Raw genomic sequence first — 17,855 nt, 5'->3', positions numbered from 1 at the left:
GACCGTCACTGCTTTCCCTCCGCTTTCTCGAGGCCATGGCTTCAGCTGCGATTATTCGCCGCTCCCACCGTTCCAAGCTGACCGACTTACAGTTTACGGCGGCCTCCGCTGAACATTAAAACTACATCTCCCACAATGCATCGCAACGTGGCTTCAGGCCAGGCGCATGTGCACTGAAGCCGGCTGGATTGTGTCGCCTGATGGCGTCACCGTAATTGAGCCTGAGCATCATCCAGATTTAAAGGTCTGGAATTTTTCGTTCATTGTTCCTAATTTATCATCTTCCAGCGTTTGCACTCCCAGCCGAACGCAATTCTCTTGCTCCATCCCCATCTTCATCCTGTACCAATGCCAGCCCCTTTCCTCCTGGAAAGAAGTCAGTCACAATAGAATGGCCGAGCAGACTGGATGGGCCAAATGGCCCAATTCTGCTTCTATCTGTCATGGTCTCCAGCACCTGCATTAACCCTAGCGAGTTTCCACAGAGGTGTGGTGGAAAGTGTGCTGACCAGCTGAATCACGGTCTGGTATGTGGAGTGTTGCTAGTGATGGACTGTGAATTTGAGGTCAGGATAGAAGTTGGCAGCAAAGTGTATGAAGTCAATGAGTTCATCATGGGTGCATGAGGCAGCACCAAAGTAGTTATTGATGTAGCAGAGGAAGGCTTGAGGGACCTTGCCTGTGTAGGCTTGTAGCATGGATTGCGCCATGTAGCCAATAAAAAGGCAAGCAGAGCTGGGGCCCATGAGGGTATCCCTTTGTCTATCCCTTTGACCTGGAGTAAGTGGGATGATCAAAGGAGAGGTTATTGAGCATGAGGACACGTTCTACAGCCAGAAGAGGGTGGTGTGGAGAGGGACTGGTTGGGTCTATTGTCCAGAAAGAAACTAAGGGCTTTGAGTCCTTCAGTTTAGAGGATGGAGGTGTATAGTGATTAGATGTCAATGGTAAACATAAGGCGATAAAGTTCAGAAAACAGGAAATTGTTGGTGATGGAGGTCATGTGAAGTGTACCAGATGTAGGTGGGGAGGGTTTGGACCAGGGGAGACAAAATGGAGTTGAAGTAAGCGGATGCCATTTCGGTTGGGCAGGAGCATACAGTCAGGATGGGTCTGCCAGGCAATTGGATTAGTGAATGGGATTTAACACCATCATCCCGTTAAAACTGATCAGTGAATTCCAAGACATGGGAGTTAACATCCCATTGTGTAATTGGATCATGGATTTCCTCAACTCCAGACCACAATCAATGAAGATTGGTAAGAACAGTTCCTCCACAATCTCAATACCAGAGCATCACAGGACTGTGTTCTTATCCCCTTTCTCTACTCACTTTACACCTACGACTGTGTGGCTCGGTACGAAAGTAACACCATCGACAAAATGGCTGATGATACCATGGTAGTGGGTTGTATAAAGGAAGAGGATGAGTCAACACAAAGGATGGAGATTGAAAACTTGGCTGAATGGTGCACCAACAACAACCTTCCACTCAATGTCACCAAAACTAAGGAGCTGATTGTTGACTTCAGGAAGGGAAAGCCAGAGGCATACGATCCAGTGATTATTGGGGGAATCAGAGGTGGAGAGGGTGAGCAAATTTAAGTTCTTGGGTGTCACTATTTCGGAGGACCTTTCCTGGACCCAACACACCAATGGCATCGTGAAGAAAGCACATCAGTGCCTCTACTTTCTCAGGAGTTTGTGGAGGTTTGGTATGACACAGAGGTGTGGTGAAAAGCATGCTGACCAGCCATATCACGGTCTGGTATGGGGACACCAATACCTGAGTGTAATGGACACAGCCCAGGACATCACAAGCAAAACCCTCCCCACTATTGAGTACATCTACAGAGAATGCTGCTGTCAGAGGGCAGTAGCAATTAACAGAGACCCACACCACTCAGCACATGCTCTGTTCTCACTGCTGTCATCAGGAAAGAGGTATAGGTGCCATATACTCGAACCACCAGGTTAAGGAACAGCTGCTACACTTCTGACGGTGGACTCCTCAACGACAAACTCATCAGAGATTCATTTAAGGACTCTAACTTGGGCACTTTATTGATTTTTTTTCCATTCTCTCTGCATTGCAGTCAGTTTGTTTACATTTGTTCTCTTTACAGTTCTTTATTTGTAGTTATTTTTTGCTCTACCAATTAGTGGTAATTCTGCCGCACCTGTAGGAAGAAGAATGTCAGGGTTTTATGTGATGTCATGTGCATACTCTGACAATAAATCTGAGGTAGAAACAGGCAATGCGGGGCTAGAAAACAATAAAGTAGGAGGCCATGTGAGGGAGATGACCGGAAGTGATGGGTTCCAAGATAGTGAGTGAGACAGTGGTTTGATTAATCTTAGAGGGGTCCTGTTGGAGAGGTAAATAAGAAGAGATATCTGAGAGTTGTTGCCTGGCTTTGGCCAGATAGAGGTCAGTGCGCCAGACCACAACAGTGCCACCCTTGTCTGTGGGTTTGATGGTGAGGTTGGAATTAATGCAGAGCCAGGCATTCCGAGAGGGTGAGATTGGAATGAGTGAGGGGAGTAGAGGTTGATGGCTCAAGGGCAGTTGGAAATAAGGGGGCGGCCCAATTACTGAAGCGATTAGCGTAACGCCGTCACAGAGCCAACAACCGGGACTGGGGTTTGAATCCCCCACTGTCTGTAAGGAGATGGTATGTTCTCCCCATGTCTGCATGGGGGCTCCAGTTTTCTCCCACCATTCCAAATGTACCAGGGGTGTAGGTTAATTGGGTGTAAATTGGGCACTGTTACTATGCTGTATGTCTAAATTTTATAAATAAATTAATATATAAAGGTCCAGAGCAGGCAGAAAACTGGAATGAGCTGTGAGGGAGGAGGGGTCTGTAATTGGGGGGGTGGTGGTGGAGAATCCTGGTTGTGATGGAGGGTGTGGAGTCCATTGGAAGATTTCACCATCATGGTGTGCATGCAACTCGTTGAAGTGTGGGTGGAGAGGGATGAAGTTGAGGCCACTACTAAGGGCAGAGTGTTCTGTCTCCAAGAGGGGATGGTAAAGACCAGGCTTGGGTTAGGGGGAGGGTGAACGGGGTGGAGGATGTTGGAGAGGAGAGGAGGGTGGGAAGGGTTCAAAGGAGGGAGGGGAGAGCTGGAGAAGTCAGAGGGGAGAGGGCCCCATGGGCCACCAGAGCCAGGGTGAGAATTTGGGATGGAGGCTCAATCCTGTAGGTTGCTGGGGCCAAGGTGGAGATCCAGGTCTGAAGTCCGGTCCTGTGGGCTGTTGAGTTCAGGGTGAAAGTTCATGTTGGAAGCTCAGTCCTGTAGATCACTGAGGCTAAGGTGGAGGCCAGCAATTATGTAGTAAAATGAAATAATAATGTATAATAATCCTTAGAATATTGTAATTCTTATGTGTTCTTAGCAGCTTTTTAGAAATTTGTTTTAACTCAGTGTATAGGGAAGATGTGAAAGGCTGGGTGTTGATGTTCTCACTGCTCTGTACAGCCTCGGATGGAGCAACCAACAGAGATGTTGAAAAAAAAACAGAAATGAGTTGAAATGCGAGGAGATAAGAATAGTGGCTTTTTTTTTTCTGACTTTGATGAAGTAGAATTTGTTCTAACAACATCTTAACTTTGTATCCTAATCTAGAAGGCTACAGATGCAGAGCAGGAAAAAAGGGGGTCACTTGCTACATGCCGAAGATCACGTGAATTTGTGACTAATATAATCTTTTTCTTACTTGCTTAAATGTATAAATATTTCATATATCCCTTTGTTGAGTAGAGACCCTAGGAGACTGCTTCAAGTGTGATAGCAGGAGAAAGGGCTCTCTCCAGTAGCTGCTACCTAATAGTTAATCAAAGGAATTCTGTGTGCTGTGCCTGATTGCATCGGGAGTGACAAAAACCCTCTTCAAGTGTCAGGAACTTCGGGCCAGGGTGGAGACTGCACAGGAGATCACCAAGGCAGCAGACTCCAGGGAGGCGAGCTTCTGATCCTTGATGGATATCAAGTGAGCATAGAACCGGCAGTTGAACAGATGGATCCAGTGGAGGATGAAGTGTAGGAGAGGTTGTGGCAAGTGAGGTGCTGTGGTTGCGAGAGAGTGATGTTGGAGTCAGTCGTCAAGGATGAGGTTATGGGGATCTTTGAGGGACATGACAAGATAGACCAAAGCCTGGTTTCCTTCAGGGAAAATCTTACTTGACCAACCTATTGGAATTCTTTAAAGAAATGACAAGCAGGCAAGATAGGGTGCATGCAGTTACTATTGTGTATTCGGATTTTTAGGAAGCTTTTGAAAGGTGCGTGAGGCTATTTAAAAGATAGGAGTCTATGTTCTAACAGCAAACATACCAGCATGAGTAAAGCATTGGCTGATTGGCAGGAGAGAGTCAGAATACTGCATTCATATTCTGGTTGGCTGTCCGTTGGTAGTAGTCGACAGGGGTTAGTGTTGGGGCCACCCCTTTTTACATTGCAAATCAATGATTTGTATTATGGAATTAATGGCTTTGTGACCATTTACAGCTGATACAAGGAAGGTGAAGTTGGTGTTGAGGAAACAGAGAGGCTGCAGAAGGACTCAGATTTAGAGAATGGGAAGAGAAGCGGCAATTGAAATACATCAGGAAGTGTACTGTCATGCACTTTGGTAGAAGAATGAAAACGGGCAGACTCTTCTAAATGAGGAAAAAAAAAGGCAAATTTCCATATGCAAAAGGACCTGAGAGTCCTCATGCAGGATACCCTGAAGGTAAACTTGTAGGATGAGTCAGTGGTGAAGGCAAATGCAAAGCCGGCATTCACTTCAAACAGAATAGAATGTTACAAGAAGGATGTGAAGTGGGTTTACAAGGCACTGGTGAGCAGTTTTGGGCTCCTTATTTAAGAAAATATTTCCTGATGTTAGAGGGTTCAGAGGAGGTTCACAAGAGTGATTCCAGGAATGAAAGGGCTATCATCTGATGAACACTTGACAGCTCTTGGCCAGTACTCATCATTGAAATTTAGGAAAGCAAGGAAGTAAATCTCATTGAAACATTTTGAATGTTGAAAGGCATGGACAGAGTAAATGTATTCTATGGTGGGTGAGTCTACGACAAGGCAGCATAACTTCAGGACTGATGGGCATTCACTTTGAACAGAGATGTAGATGAATTTCTTTAGATAGCAGTGAATCTGTGGAATTTGCTGCCACAGGTGTAATAAGATAGAAATTGATAGGATCTTAATTAGCCAGGGCATCAAAGGAGGCCAATAAGGAAAATGGATGAGCCCATGATTGAATGAATAGTGGAACACTTGATAGACTGAATAGTATATTTATCCTCCTGTTTTATAGTATTACAGCAGGGGACTAAGTACGTAGCCCTGCCATATTCTGGTGCTGATGGAGATTGTGATGTTATTGCCAATCTACACTGATTGGGGTCTTGATGTGAGGAAATCCAGGATCCAATTACAGAGTGGGGTATTGAGGCCCAGGCCTTGGAGGCTGCTGACTAGTTCTGAGAGCATGTTGTTGAGGTCATACCATCCTGATGTATGCATTTTTGCTGTCCAGTTCCAGGATTTTGTGCAGAGCCAGTGAGATGGCATCTGTTGTAGACCTGTTCCTGCAGTACGCAAATTGGAACAGATCACATCACTGCTCAGAAAGGAGCCGGTCAACACCAGCCTCTCAAAACACTTCCATCGCTGCATCATGCCCTGTTGGAGTGAGATGTTCAACATATCTGTGAATACATTGGCCAGCTGGTCAGCTGCACGACCTCACCCATGGATGCTACATGTTTGGATGGTCCTCGTCAAGGCAACCTTGGTGAGTTGTTAAATAATCTTGCAAAGTGATCTATTTACACAGCTATACAAGAATAAACCCCAGAGGGTTATTAATTTGATCTGCAACATCATAGGTACCAGACTTCACTCCATCGAGGACATCTACGTCAGGATGTGTCTTAAAAAAGCACCCTCTATCCTCAAAGACCCCCATCACCCAGCCATGCCCTCTTCACTGTTATCATCGAGGTAAAAGTGCAGGAGCCTCAAGACAAGCACTCAGCAGCACAAGGACAGCTTCTTCCCAGCTGCCATCAGATTCCTGATTAATCGATGAACCAGACACTGCCTTACTTTTTCTGGATCATTATTCTTTTTCTATCGTGATGTCATAAGATGGTTATAATATGTATGTTTGCTCTATGATGCTGTTGCAAAGCACCCAATTTCATGACTTGTTCATGACAATAAATCTCAATTCTATACAGTGCTAGAGTGAGTGCAAGTACAAAAACACCTCAACTTTGTTGTTGACAGACATGTCCAGACTTGGGACTGGGATGGTTCTCTAACATTTCTGGATCAAACACATCCCAAACATGTATAGCATTAAGGCAGAGTAAAGTGCTTTGGATGAAAGGTGCCACATGAGGCTACTTAAAAGATAGGTAGCCTGAACCCTAACCCATAAAGCAAGGATCTTAAAATGATATTGTCCTAAAACAAAGAAATACTCAGTCAAGCCTAGACCAATCTTTTTTTATTGCAGGGTACAGATTATTGTCAGATCCAGCACTAACTACAAATATTATTACTCTTCCCTCTGAAAATTAATTTAAAATACCCGTGAAGAAATATACATATCTATATAAGCAATCTTAAAGCCCCTTTAAATAAATACTGTGCGCTACCTATTTCACTTACTACAAAGTGCCCAGACGTCAGCGCTACCATTCTGCTAGTTTTAGTTTCACCCCACACTCAGTCACAGACCTTGCCAACAGATTTCAGCTAACCGAAGAGCAGCTCAGTACATCAAGAGAGAGGAAAGGATCTGAAATTCTAGGGTTCTGTAGAAATAAGCCATTTCCAGAATAAATCCTATGTGACCATAACAAATTTCATCTCTCTTTGCCTCTCAATCCAGCTGATAAAGTTGATATTATTCTCCTCCAAAACTTTTCCTCCTCGCATCGTCACCTTGTTCCATTCATATCCATCTAGGCCGATCTAAAGCACTGTTCACAGTGACTTTTCTTCCCACCTTTGCAATGGAATTTCCTTACCCCTTCACAAAGATCTATCTTAAGCCCACTTATATCACTTAGCCATGGTGACATACTTAAAGAACAGTCCACATGACAACTTCCAACTCCACCACCTTTCTTTCAATGTATTCAAATGATCAGGAAACTTTACTGACCTTCAAATATTGGACGAACAGAAATTCTCTTCAACCATACGTGGGATTAATGAACCCAGTGAGTTCAGTCACTTGCACAAATTGTTCGCTAGCCACCAGTTCCATTCCCCTTCCTTGCAACTGTCAGACTGAACCACTCTTGCAGTTTTAGTGTCATTTTGACTCCAGATACGAATATCTACACATTTGTTCCATAACTTCTTTCACAATATTACCCGGCTCCAGCCCCTGCTGAGGGTCTTCTCCCTCCTCCCCCTATCTAGGCTTTAAATCAACTAAAATTGATTATTACAGCCCTGGCATCCTCATTCCATTCTCCATAATCAAGGTCATTTAAATTCTGCAGCTTGTGCTGTTACTTACATCAGCCTAAATTCATTCATCACCCGTGCTGCTGGTCCAAATAGGCTTCTGCAAAAGCACAATAAGATTTTAAAACTCTATTGTAAACTTCCTGTGGCTTCTTCCCTCCCCAACTGTGTAACCTTCTCTAGCCCTTAACGCTACCGAGATCCATACTCCTCTATTTCTGAGCTGTCAAGCACCCTTGACCTTCAGATGACAAAGCCACTTCATCGTTTAGGTGCTCCTTAAAACACCAGTCATCTGCCACCTTGCGTGGTTCGGTGTCAAATTTCCTTTGTGTTCTGCAAAGCCTCTTGGTATCTTACTTTTGTGTTAAAGATGATGCATGAGCTCGAGGTGTTGCTGTTGTATTATTGAGGTTCACCAGCTCCAGCTGTAAGGGCTTCCGATAGACTGATGGATTGGCCAAGTTTATCCCCCATTTGAAAGACCCAGTTGACAGAAATTCCCATTGTCCCTGGTAAAACACGAAAACCTGTAGACACTGTGGTTGAAGTAAAAGTCCCTAGTGCCGCCTCTAAATGGGGACTCTCTGAACGAAGTTCCTGTGACTGGGGTTCAGGCAGGTTCTAACATTCTCACCAACATTCGCTCAGTCTCTCTCATCGACTCTGACCTGCCCTTGCTTATTTCACTGATAAAGAAGCTTTACTTTTTTTTTAAAAAAATTGTTTTTTGGGGGGTGGGGAGGATAGGTGAGAGACTTCTTTTGTAAAAGAAAATGAAGAAAGAAGGTTCAATGCACTTTAGGTCTGGTTGATAAGAATTCTCTGCAGCAGTCCAGGGTTTCAGAGCAGCGAATCGTCTGTGCACCCTCCTTCGAGCCCATATCGGAATTCCTGTAGATTGGAAACGCCATGGAAGTGAACAAAGGCTGCAACTACCACCAGGACGTGGAACAACTGGTGTGACTGGAACTAAGCAAAGAAAAAGAAAGAGTCCATTAGTGATGCACAATCTCAATAGTGGCAGGGAAAACCTAGCAGATGTACTTACTCTGCATTGGTGAATATTTTAAAAAGCATTCGAAAAATGTTTCATTTACATACTGCTTTTCAGGATGTTCATGTGCCATTCACAGACAATGAATTTTTTTTTTAAAGACATCCCATAATATAGGGAAAGTGGTGGACAATTTGGACTATAAGGGGTTATTAAAATGTTTCATTTTGAGAATAGTACCTGCAGTGCAACTATGCAACACCTGAAAACCATTATGCTCGTGGATCTTGCAGCCATTATGTTCTGACTCTAAGGCAACTGATCCACAGCCAAACTAAATCTTATCTCAATTCAGCACCTTATAGCCCTCAAGTTAAAAAAAAACTTGTTTATTTGAAATTGTTCAAAGTTTTTTTGAGGGGGGGGGGCAGAACAGTCCAATCGAGATGAAAGTTTGTCAGCATGTGATGTTAATTGTCTTTTGTCTCCACAGGTTTTGTCAAATCTGCTCAGTATTCCACCCCCACCACCCCCCCCCCCCCCCCCACCATTACTCCATTTACTCCAGATATCGAGTAATTGGAGTTGTTTGTATCTTGTAGTTCCAGCTTCAGACCCCATTACAGAACCATAAAAGCTCCAGAATACCAGGCAGAGAACTCTTGCTTGTGTTATGCAATATGAAATCAGGCCATTTGCCCGCTGAATCCATACCAACTATCGAATATCCATTTACACTGATTTTTTTTTTCTTTAGATTCTTCTCACGTTCGCATCAATTTCAACCAGATTCTACATACTAGGGACCACTTACAGTACACAATTAATCTACCAACTTCCATGTCTGAGATGGGGAGGAAACCAGAGCATCCTACGAAAACATGCTCAGAGGTCAGGATTGAACCCAGATCACTAACTCCAGCACTGTACAGAAAATAGCGTGACAATCTGGAAAGAACGTAACCATCCTCAGGCTGTCACTGTAAAAGCTTAGCCCCTCTGGGATAATGTAATGTGTGTCTGATGCAAGTTGGGTCCAGTTACAGAGAGTGATATCTTGCTAAGAGTTAAGCTGTACGTTACCCAGATATCACATTTTCCAGGGAAGAAACGTTCTGGAATGCGAGCTGCATATAATCCAGCACCAGTGATGTACATTGCAGCCATCAAGTAAAACCAGCCCATCTGTCCAACAGTTGTTGCTTTTACAAAACCTTCAGCAATGGTAAAATGTAGAGTCGGTACTATACCACTCAGGCCAAGACCCAGAAATACACCTGTGGAAATGAATGGAAGAATTAATACAAAAAATGCACATATACTGATGAAAACTTAACCAAATACACTGCAGTTCACACTACAAAAAAGTGCATGCCTCAGACACAATTTACACTTATTTCACAAGATCCTACACACTGTGAACCAAATGATTAGGCTACAGATTATGCATATTAAGATTTATATAAATGACATATCCAAACATGCACCCTCCGTATTAATTATATGGATCATACACAGTATGAACTAAGCACATTACCACCAGTTTAAAAATAAGGTAAGAAGACAGCTAGTCTAAAGTAAAACATGAAAGTCTGCAGACATCATGGTTGAAGTAAAAACTCAATGCTGGAGAAACTCAGCAGGTCAAACAGTGTACTTTATATAGTAAAGATTAAAAAAAAACATTTCAGACTTGAGCCCTTCATCAGGCAAATGACCAATATCATAGGCAGGTAGGGGAGTAGCTCTGTCCTAAAGACAGGAAGTAATAGATGGATAAGGGAGGGAGGCCATAGAAGCAAGCAGGGGAGGAGGGATGAATAGAGGGAAGGGTGTAGAGAGCTAAGGGAATGAAGGCGAGGAAGGGAAGGAGAAAAGAGAGTAACATCGACCTCTATAGTTTCTGCTAATGTCATTGGGTTAGAGAGTGCCCAGATGGAAAATCAAGTGCTCATTCTTCATTTTACAGGTGGTCTTGGTGGGATAGTACATGAGGTCATGGACAGACATGCGAGTATGGAATTGAAATGGTTGGCCACTGGGAGATCCCTGACACTGATGCGGGCAGAGCGAAGGTGCTCAGTGAAGCGATCTCCCTCTCTGCGTCCAGTCTCTTCCACGTAGAGAAGGCCATAAAGGGACCACCTGATGTAGTAGATCACTGCCACAGACGCACGTGAAGGGTTGCTTCACTTGAAAGGCCGGTTTGGGGCCCTGGATTGTGGTGAGAGAGGAGGTGTGGACTAAGCTAGTCTAACATCAGTAATTTAGAAACAATGATTCACAGGAAAAAAAATGCCAGTTGGTCAAATTTAAACTAATAAAGGACCACCTGCTTGCATTTGTTAAAAGTAAATTGCATTTAATTAATAATCATTTTCTGATGGGGTATCTGAGATGGGATAACAAATTCCCTCCATTTCAAGATCGAACATGAGGATGTGTGCTGATGTGGACGACTTTCAATTCCATTCACAACCCTCAGACGATATAGCATGTGCTATATAGACGATGACCATGTGCAGCAAAGCATTCAGATGTGGGTTGATCCGGCAGCAATCATCATTTGTGCACGGTACACACTGGAGCCATGCTGTGTGGCTGGTGCAGGAACCAAATGTTTAAGATCAATGCAATCCCAATTAAAAGGCCTGCTTTATTAGGGACAGGTTAACCCCAAGTACGGTAGGAACCAAGCAAGTGGAGAGTAGTTCAATATACTCTTGCCTTATACCTTGAAGATCCTGGAAAGGCTTGATGGAGTCCGAAGGAAAGCTATAATAGAAAGTCTGTGCAGCTCCTCCTGATAACCGACCCTGCTCCATTAACGTCCAAAAGAGTGAATGCCACCACTTACAAGAACTTTATCAGTTATGTATAAACATTGTGGCTACAAGATTAGGTTTAGATCTTGAATGATCCAAGGTTTATGACTCATCCTAATAACTCCAAAGTCTTTCTAGTATCAAGGACTAAGACAGCTCTGTTTTTTTTAAATTTTTTATTTTTAACACCATAAACCACATTGACCAAGATACATACATTTTCCTTTTCAAATATATACAGTGTCATTTTCTCCCCACACTCCCTCCTCCCATCCCACCCTCCCTACCTCCCCCCCCATTCATTTAAAGTACAAAATCTAAGATACATTAAACCATTCAAACAATGTTGTCACTCAATAAAAATAAACAAGAAATTCCACTGAGTCAATTCTTTTCATTTCCTTCTCCTTTCATTATTTTAGGTGGTAGATGTCCCCGGTAGGTTTTTTCTTTTGTGTTCCATGTATGGCTCCCATATTTGTTCAAATATTTCAATATTATTTCTTAAATTATATGTTATTTTTTCTAATGGAATACATTTATTCATTTCTATATACCATTGTTGTATTCTCAAATTATCTTCTAATTTCCAGGTTGACATAATACATTTTTTTACTACGGCTAGGGCTATCATAACAAATCTTTTTTGAGCACCATCCAAATCAAGTCCAAATTCTTTGTTTTTTATGTTAACTAGGAGGAAAATATCTGGGTTTTTTGGTATATTGTTTTCTGTAATTTTATTTAATATCTGGTTTAGATCTTCCCAAAATTTTTCTACTTTCTCACATGACCAGATTACATGAATTGTTGTCCGATTTCTTTTTTACAACGAAAACATCTGTCAGATACTGTTGGGTCCCATTTATTTAACTTTTGAGGTATAATGTATAGCCTGTGTATCCAGTTATATTGTATCATACGTAACCTCGTGTTTATTGTATTTTTCATAGTTCCAGAGCATAACTTCTCCCATGTTTCCTTCTTTATCTTTATATTTAAATCTTGTTCCCATTTTTGTTTAGTTTTACCATTTGTTTCCTCATTCTCCTTTTCTTGCAGTTTAATATACATATTTGTTATAAATTTTTTGATTATCATTGTATCTGTAATCACATATTCAAAATTACTTCCCTCTGGTAACCTCAGACTGCTTCCCAATTTGTCCTTCAAGTAGGATCTCAGTTGGTACTATGCCAACACTGTATCTTGAGTTATATTATATTTATCCTTTATTTGTTCAAAGGATAATAATTTATTTCCTGAACAACAATTTTCTATTCTTTTGATCCCTTTTTTCTCCCATTCTCTAAAGGAAAGGGTATCTATTGTAAAAGGGATTAACTGATTTTGCGTCAGTATTAGTTTTGGTAGTTGGTAATTTGTTTTATTCCTTTCTACATGAATCTTTTTCCAAATATTGAGCAGATGATGTAATACTGGAGAACTCCTACGTTGTACCAATTTTTCATCCCATTTATATAATATATGTTCAGGTATCTTCTCCCCTATTTTATCTAGTTCTAATCTAGTCCAATCTGGCTTTTCCCTTGTTTGATAAAAATCTGATAGGTATCTTAATTGTGCGGCTCGATAATAATTTTTAAAGTTTGGCAGTTGTAAGCCTCCTTGTTTATACCATTCTGTTAATTTATCTAGTGCTATCCTCGGTTTCCCCCCTTTCCACAAAAATTTCCTTATTATTTTCTTTAACTCCTTGAAGAATTTCTCCGTCAAGTGTATTGGCAATGCCTGAAATAGGTATTGTATCCTTGGGAAAATGTTCATTTTAATACAGTTTATCCTTCCTATTAGTGTTAGTGGTAAATCTTTCCAATGCTCTAAATCGTCCTGTAAATTTTTCATTAGTGGATAATAATTGAGTTTATATAGATGGCCGAGGTTTTTATTTATTTGTATACCTAGGTATCTTATTGCTTGCATTTGCTATCTGAATGGTGATTCCTTCTTAAATTTTGAGAAATCCGCATTATTCATTGGCATTGCTTCACTTTTATTTGCGTTAATCTTGTAACCCGACACTTCTCCATATTCTTTCAATTTCTTATATAATTCTTTTATTGATAATTCTGGTTCTGTTAAGTATACTATAACATCATCTGCAAATAAACTGATTTTATATTCCTTGTCTTTTATTTTTATCCCTTTTATTTTATTTTCTGTTCTTATCAATTCTGCTAGTGGTTCTATAGCTAACGCGAACAATAAGGGTGATAGTGGGCATCCCTGCCTTGTTGATCTGCTTAAATTAAATTGCTTTGATATATATCCATTTACTGTCACTTTCGCCAGTGGCCCCTTATATAATGCTTTAATCCAATTAATATACTTCTCTGGTAAACTGAATTTTTTTTCAATACTTTGAATAAATAATTCCATTCTACTCTGTCAAAGGCCTTCTCTGCGTCTAAAGCAACTGCTACTGTTGGCACTTTACTCCCTTTTACTGCATGAATTAAGTTAATAAATTTACAAATATTGTCTGTTGTCTGTCTTTTTTTAATAAATCCAGTTTGGTCTAGATTTACCATTTTAGGTACATAATCTGCTAATCTGTTTGCTCATAGTTTAGCTATTATCTTATAATCTGTGTTAAGTAATGATATTGGTCTATATGACGCTGGTGTGAGTGGATCTTTCCCTTGCTTTGTTATTGCTGTTTTGCATGAATCTGGTAAGCTTTGTGTTTTGTCAGTCTGGTTGATTACTTCCAGGAGGGGAGGAATTATTAAATCTTTAAATGTTTTATAGAATTCTATTGGGAATCCATCCTCTCCTGGTGTTTTATTATTTGATAGTTTTTTTATTATCTCTTGTATTTCTACTATTTCAAATGGTTCTGTTAATTTATTTTGCTCCTCTATTTGTAATTTTGGTAGTTCAATTTTAGTTAAAAATTCATCTATTTTGTCTTCTTTCCCTTCGTTTTCAGTTTGGTATAATTGTTCATAGAATTCTCTAAAGTTTTCATTAATCTCCGTTGGATTATATGTGATTTGTTTGTCTTTTTTCCTTGATGCCAATACCATTCTCTTAGTTTGTTCTGTCTTAAGCTGCCATGCTAGAATTTTGTGCATTTTTTCCCCGAGCTCATAATATTTCTGTTTTGTCTTCATTATGTTCTTCTCCACCTTATATGTTTGTAGTGTTTCATATTTTATTTTTTTATCTGCCAATTCTCTTCTTTTAGTTGTGTCTTCCTTCATTGTTAATTCTTTTTCTATATTTACTATTTCCTTTTCCAACTGCTCTGTTTCCTGATTGTAATCCTTCTTCATCTTGGTTACATAACTTATTATTTGCCCTCTGATGAACGCTTTCATTGCGTCCCATAGTATAAACTTATCTTTCACTGATTCCGTATTTATTTCAAAGTACATTTTAATTTGTCTTTCAATGAATTCTCTAAAATCCTGCCTTTTAAGTAGCATGGAGTTTAATCTCCATCTATACATTCTTGAAGGGATGTCCTCTAACTCTATTGTCAATATCAAGGGTGAATGGTCCGATAATATTCTAGCTTTATATTCTGTTTTTCTTACTCTGTCCTGCATACGAGCTGATAACAGGAATAGGTCTATTTTTGAGTATGTTTTATGTCTACCCGAATAATAAGAATATTCCTTTTCCTTTGGGTGTTGTTTCCTCCATATATCCAAAAGTTGCATTTCTTGCATCGATTTAATTATAAATTTGGTTACTTTGTTCTTTCTGTTAATTTTTTCCCCAGTTTTATCCATATTTGAATCCAAATTAAGGTTGAAATCACCTCCTATTAATATGTTCCCTTGCGTGTCTGCTATCTTCAAAAAAATATCTTGCATAAATTTTTGATCTTCTTCGTTGGGTGAATATACATTGAGTAAATTCCAAAACTCCGAATATATCTGACATTTTATCATTACTTATCTCCCTGCTGGATCTATTATTTCCTCTTCTATTTTAATTGGTATTAATCAGTAAAATAGCTACTCCTCTAGCTTTTGAATTATATGACGCTGCTGTTACATGTCCTACCCAATCTCTCTTTAATTTCTTATGCTCCATTTCAGTTAAATGTGTTTCCTGCACGAATGCTATATCAATTTTTTCTTTTTTCAGTAAATTTAGCAGTTTCTTCCTTTTGATTTGGTTATGTATTCCGTTAATATTTAAAGTCATATAGTTCAACGTAGCCATTTAATACTTTGTTTATCTTCCCTTTCCGTTTCCTCATCATCACCTTTCCTTCTTATCCATTTCTGCTTTCTTGTTTTGAACACTTTATAAGACAACATTTCTAAAACATCAAACATTTCCCTTTTTCTCCTATCTAAAACTTCTTTAACCCCATTCTCCCCTTCCCCCTTCTGAGTTGCCCTTTATCCCTTGTCGGGCAACCACATCTCCCCTCTCCATTTGGATTTGCGAATTCACTCGCAAGCGTCAACTGATTTTGCAGTTACCATAACTCCTCCCCACCCAGCCCCCCCCCCCCCCCGGGAAAGATTTCAATTTTCATATATAACAAAGGTCACTCTTTTAATTCCCTCCTTATTTATTCTGTTCCCTTTCATTCCCTTATCTATACTCTATATATTTTCCTCTAAATACGGATACACTCATGTACACACATATATACATACACATCTATATATATACCCCTTTACACACATACATAGAGTTCGTGGTCATTTTTACACTCATTACATGTCTTCATCTCTCTGCTTGTTTTGTAGTTGTTCTGCAAATTTTTGTGCTTCCTCCGGATCCAAGAATAGTCTGTTTTGTTGCCCTGGAATAACTATTTTAAGTACCGCTGGGTACTTTAACATAAATTTACATCCTTTTTTCCATAGGATCGTTTTTGCTGTATTGAACTCCTTCCTCTTCTTCAGAAGTTCAAAACTTATGTCTGGATAGAAAAAATTTTTTGACCTTTGTATTCCAGTGGCTTTTTGTCTTCTCTTATTTTCTTCATTGCTTTCTCCAATATATTTTCTCTTGTTGTATATCTTAAGAATTTTACTAAAATGGATCTTGGTTTTTGCTGCGGTTGTGGTTTCGGGGCTAGTGTTCTATGTGCCCTCTCTATTTCCATTTCTTCCTGTAATTCTGGTCTTCCCAGGACCCTGGGGATCCAATCTTTTATAAATTCTCTCATATTCTTGCCTTCTTCATCTTCCTTAAGGTCCACTATCTTTATATTATTTCTTCTATTATAGTTTTCCATTGTATCTATCTTCTGAGCTAACAGCTCTTGTGCCTCTTTAACTTTTTTATTAGATTCTTCTAATTTCTCTTTTAAGTCTTCTACTTCCATTTCTACGATTATTTCTCGTTCTTCCACATTGTCCACTCTTTTTCCTATCTCTGATATGACCATCTCTATTTTATTCATTTTTTCTTCTGCACTCTTAATTCTTCTTTTTATTTCATTAAATTCTTGTAATTGCCATTCTTTTACTGATTCCATATATTCTTTAAAAAAATATATATCCATTGTCCTGCCTTTCCCTTCTTCTTCCATTTCTCTATGTTCTTCTTCTTCTTCTTCTTCCTCTGGGTTGGCCATCTGTTGTTTTCTTGTTTTCTTTTTGCTCTCTTCTTTCTTGTTCTCGTTGTTTTCTGTGTTCTCTTCCTGTTGCTGTGTTGCAGCTGTCACTCTCAGCTGTGGAGATCGACTCCTCAGTGTTTCCCCCTCCCGTCAGTGTGTTTTTTTGCATGCGCGGTTGCGCACTTTTACTCGGCTCCGCGAGCCATTTTTGTAGTCCTGAGCTCGGGACTTCCACCGACCTTAGGGAGCGGGCTTCTCTCTCCGTGCGGGCCTCCTCGGACAGGTAAGGCCTTCACCTTCTTCTTCCGACGTTCTTTCCTCTTCTCTTCTTCCCGTTGCTTTCGACTTTTCTCTCTTCGCTGCCATTTTCTTCTCACCTTTACTTTTACTTTATTTTAATTTTTATTCTTGTACCTTTGTGTTTTGTGTGTTTTTTTTCAACTTTTCCGGAGAGGGCTAGAATTCCCTGACCGGCCACTACTCCATCATGTGACTCCTCCACTAAGACAGCTCTGTGATGGGATACTCTCCCTTTGCCTGGTTGGTTGCAACTCCAACAACAACTGGACTTGACTATACCTAGGACAAAGCAGCTCTTGATTCCATTCACCTCCATGAAAATTTGCTTCCTCCAGCAGCAACAGTGTGTACCATCTACGTCGAAGTGCTGCAGCCAAGGCAATGTCCCCAACAACTATCAGATGCATGACTTACATCACGATGAGGATTTTGGCCACAAGGACCACCATCCTGCAAACTGCCTTCCACACCACACACCATCCAAACCTGGAAATACACTCACATCACTCGGTCAAAACCCTGGAACCACACCCACAATATCATGGGAGTACTTTCGCAATCAGGAGACATCACCTGCTCAAGAGAAATAAGGGATGGGCTTAAAATGCACAATTGAAATGTCTTTTTTTTTCTTGTACATACTGCGACTGTGAATATTATCTATCCTTTTAC

At 40.4% G+C, this 17,855-nt stretch overlaps 2 protein-coding genes and 1 long non-coding RNA gene across 11 annotated transcripts in view; 1 reads left to right on the top strand and 2 right to left on the bottom strand.

Annotated features, from left to right (window-relative positions):
• Nucleotides 1–188, bottom strand: part of klhl12 (kelch-like family member 12) — a 69,044-nt gene extending 68,856 nt beyond the window's left edge. For 4 of the 5 annotated variants that reach the window (XM_069941412.1, XM_069941413.1, XM_069941407.1 and 1 more), the window contains exon 1: nt 91–188. The gene's annotated coding sequence lies outside the window, so the exon portion shown is untranslated. Of the gene's footprint in view, nt 1–3 lie in introns of all 5 variants that reach the window. The other variant, XM_069941409.1, reaches the window with a different exon arrangement.
• LOC138764941 (uncharacterized) lies at nt 156–9,694 on the top strand. 4 transcript variants are annotated; one of them, XR_011358375.1, is made up of 4 exons: nt 252–527; nt 3,770–3,998; nt 5,553–5,810; nt 9,259–9,694. It is a non-coding gene; the product is annotated as an uncharacterized lncRNA (long non-coding RNA). The 4 variants fall into 4 exon arrangements; XR_011358373.1 differs by lacking the exons at nt 252–527; nt 3,770–3,998 and adding an exon at nt 156–244; XR_011358372.1 differs by lacking the exon at nt 3,770–3,998.
• The window catches only part of LOC138764939 (adiponectin receptor protein 1-like), a 23,538-nt gene continuing 12,196 nt past the window's right edge, over nt 6,514–17,855 (bottom strand). For both annotated transcript variants that reach the window (XM_069941415.1, XM_069941414.1), the window contains exons 8-9: nt 9,585–9,778; nt 6,514–8,476 (exon numbers count right to left, since the gene is read on the bottom strand). In XM_069941415.1, the coding sequence (XP_069797516.1) occupies nt 8,348–8,476; nt 9,585–9,778 (323 nt within the window). In that variant the 3' untranslated portion in view covers nt 6,514–8,347. The remainder of the gene's footprint in view (nt 8,477–9,584; nt 9,779–17,855) is intronic.

The sequence above is a fragment of the Narcine bancroftii genome, chromosome 5, assembly GCF_036971445.1.
Source record: "Narcine bancroftii isolate sNarBan1 chromosome 5, sNarBan1.hap1, whole genome shotgun sequence".
Taxonomy (NCBI): domain Eukaryota; kingdom Metazoa; phylum Chordata; class Chondrichthyes; order Torpediniformes; family Narcinidae; genus Narcine; species Narcine bancroftii.
This window is presented reverse-complemented; position numbering and strand designations above follow the sequence as displayed.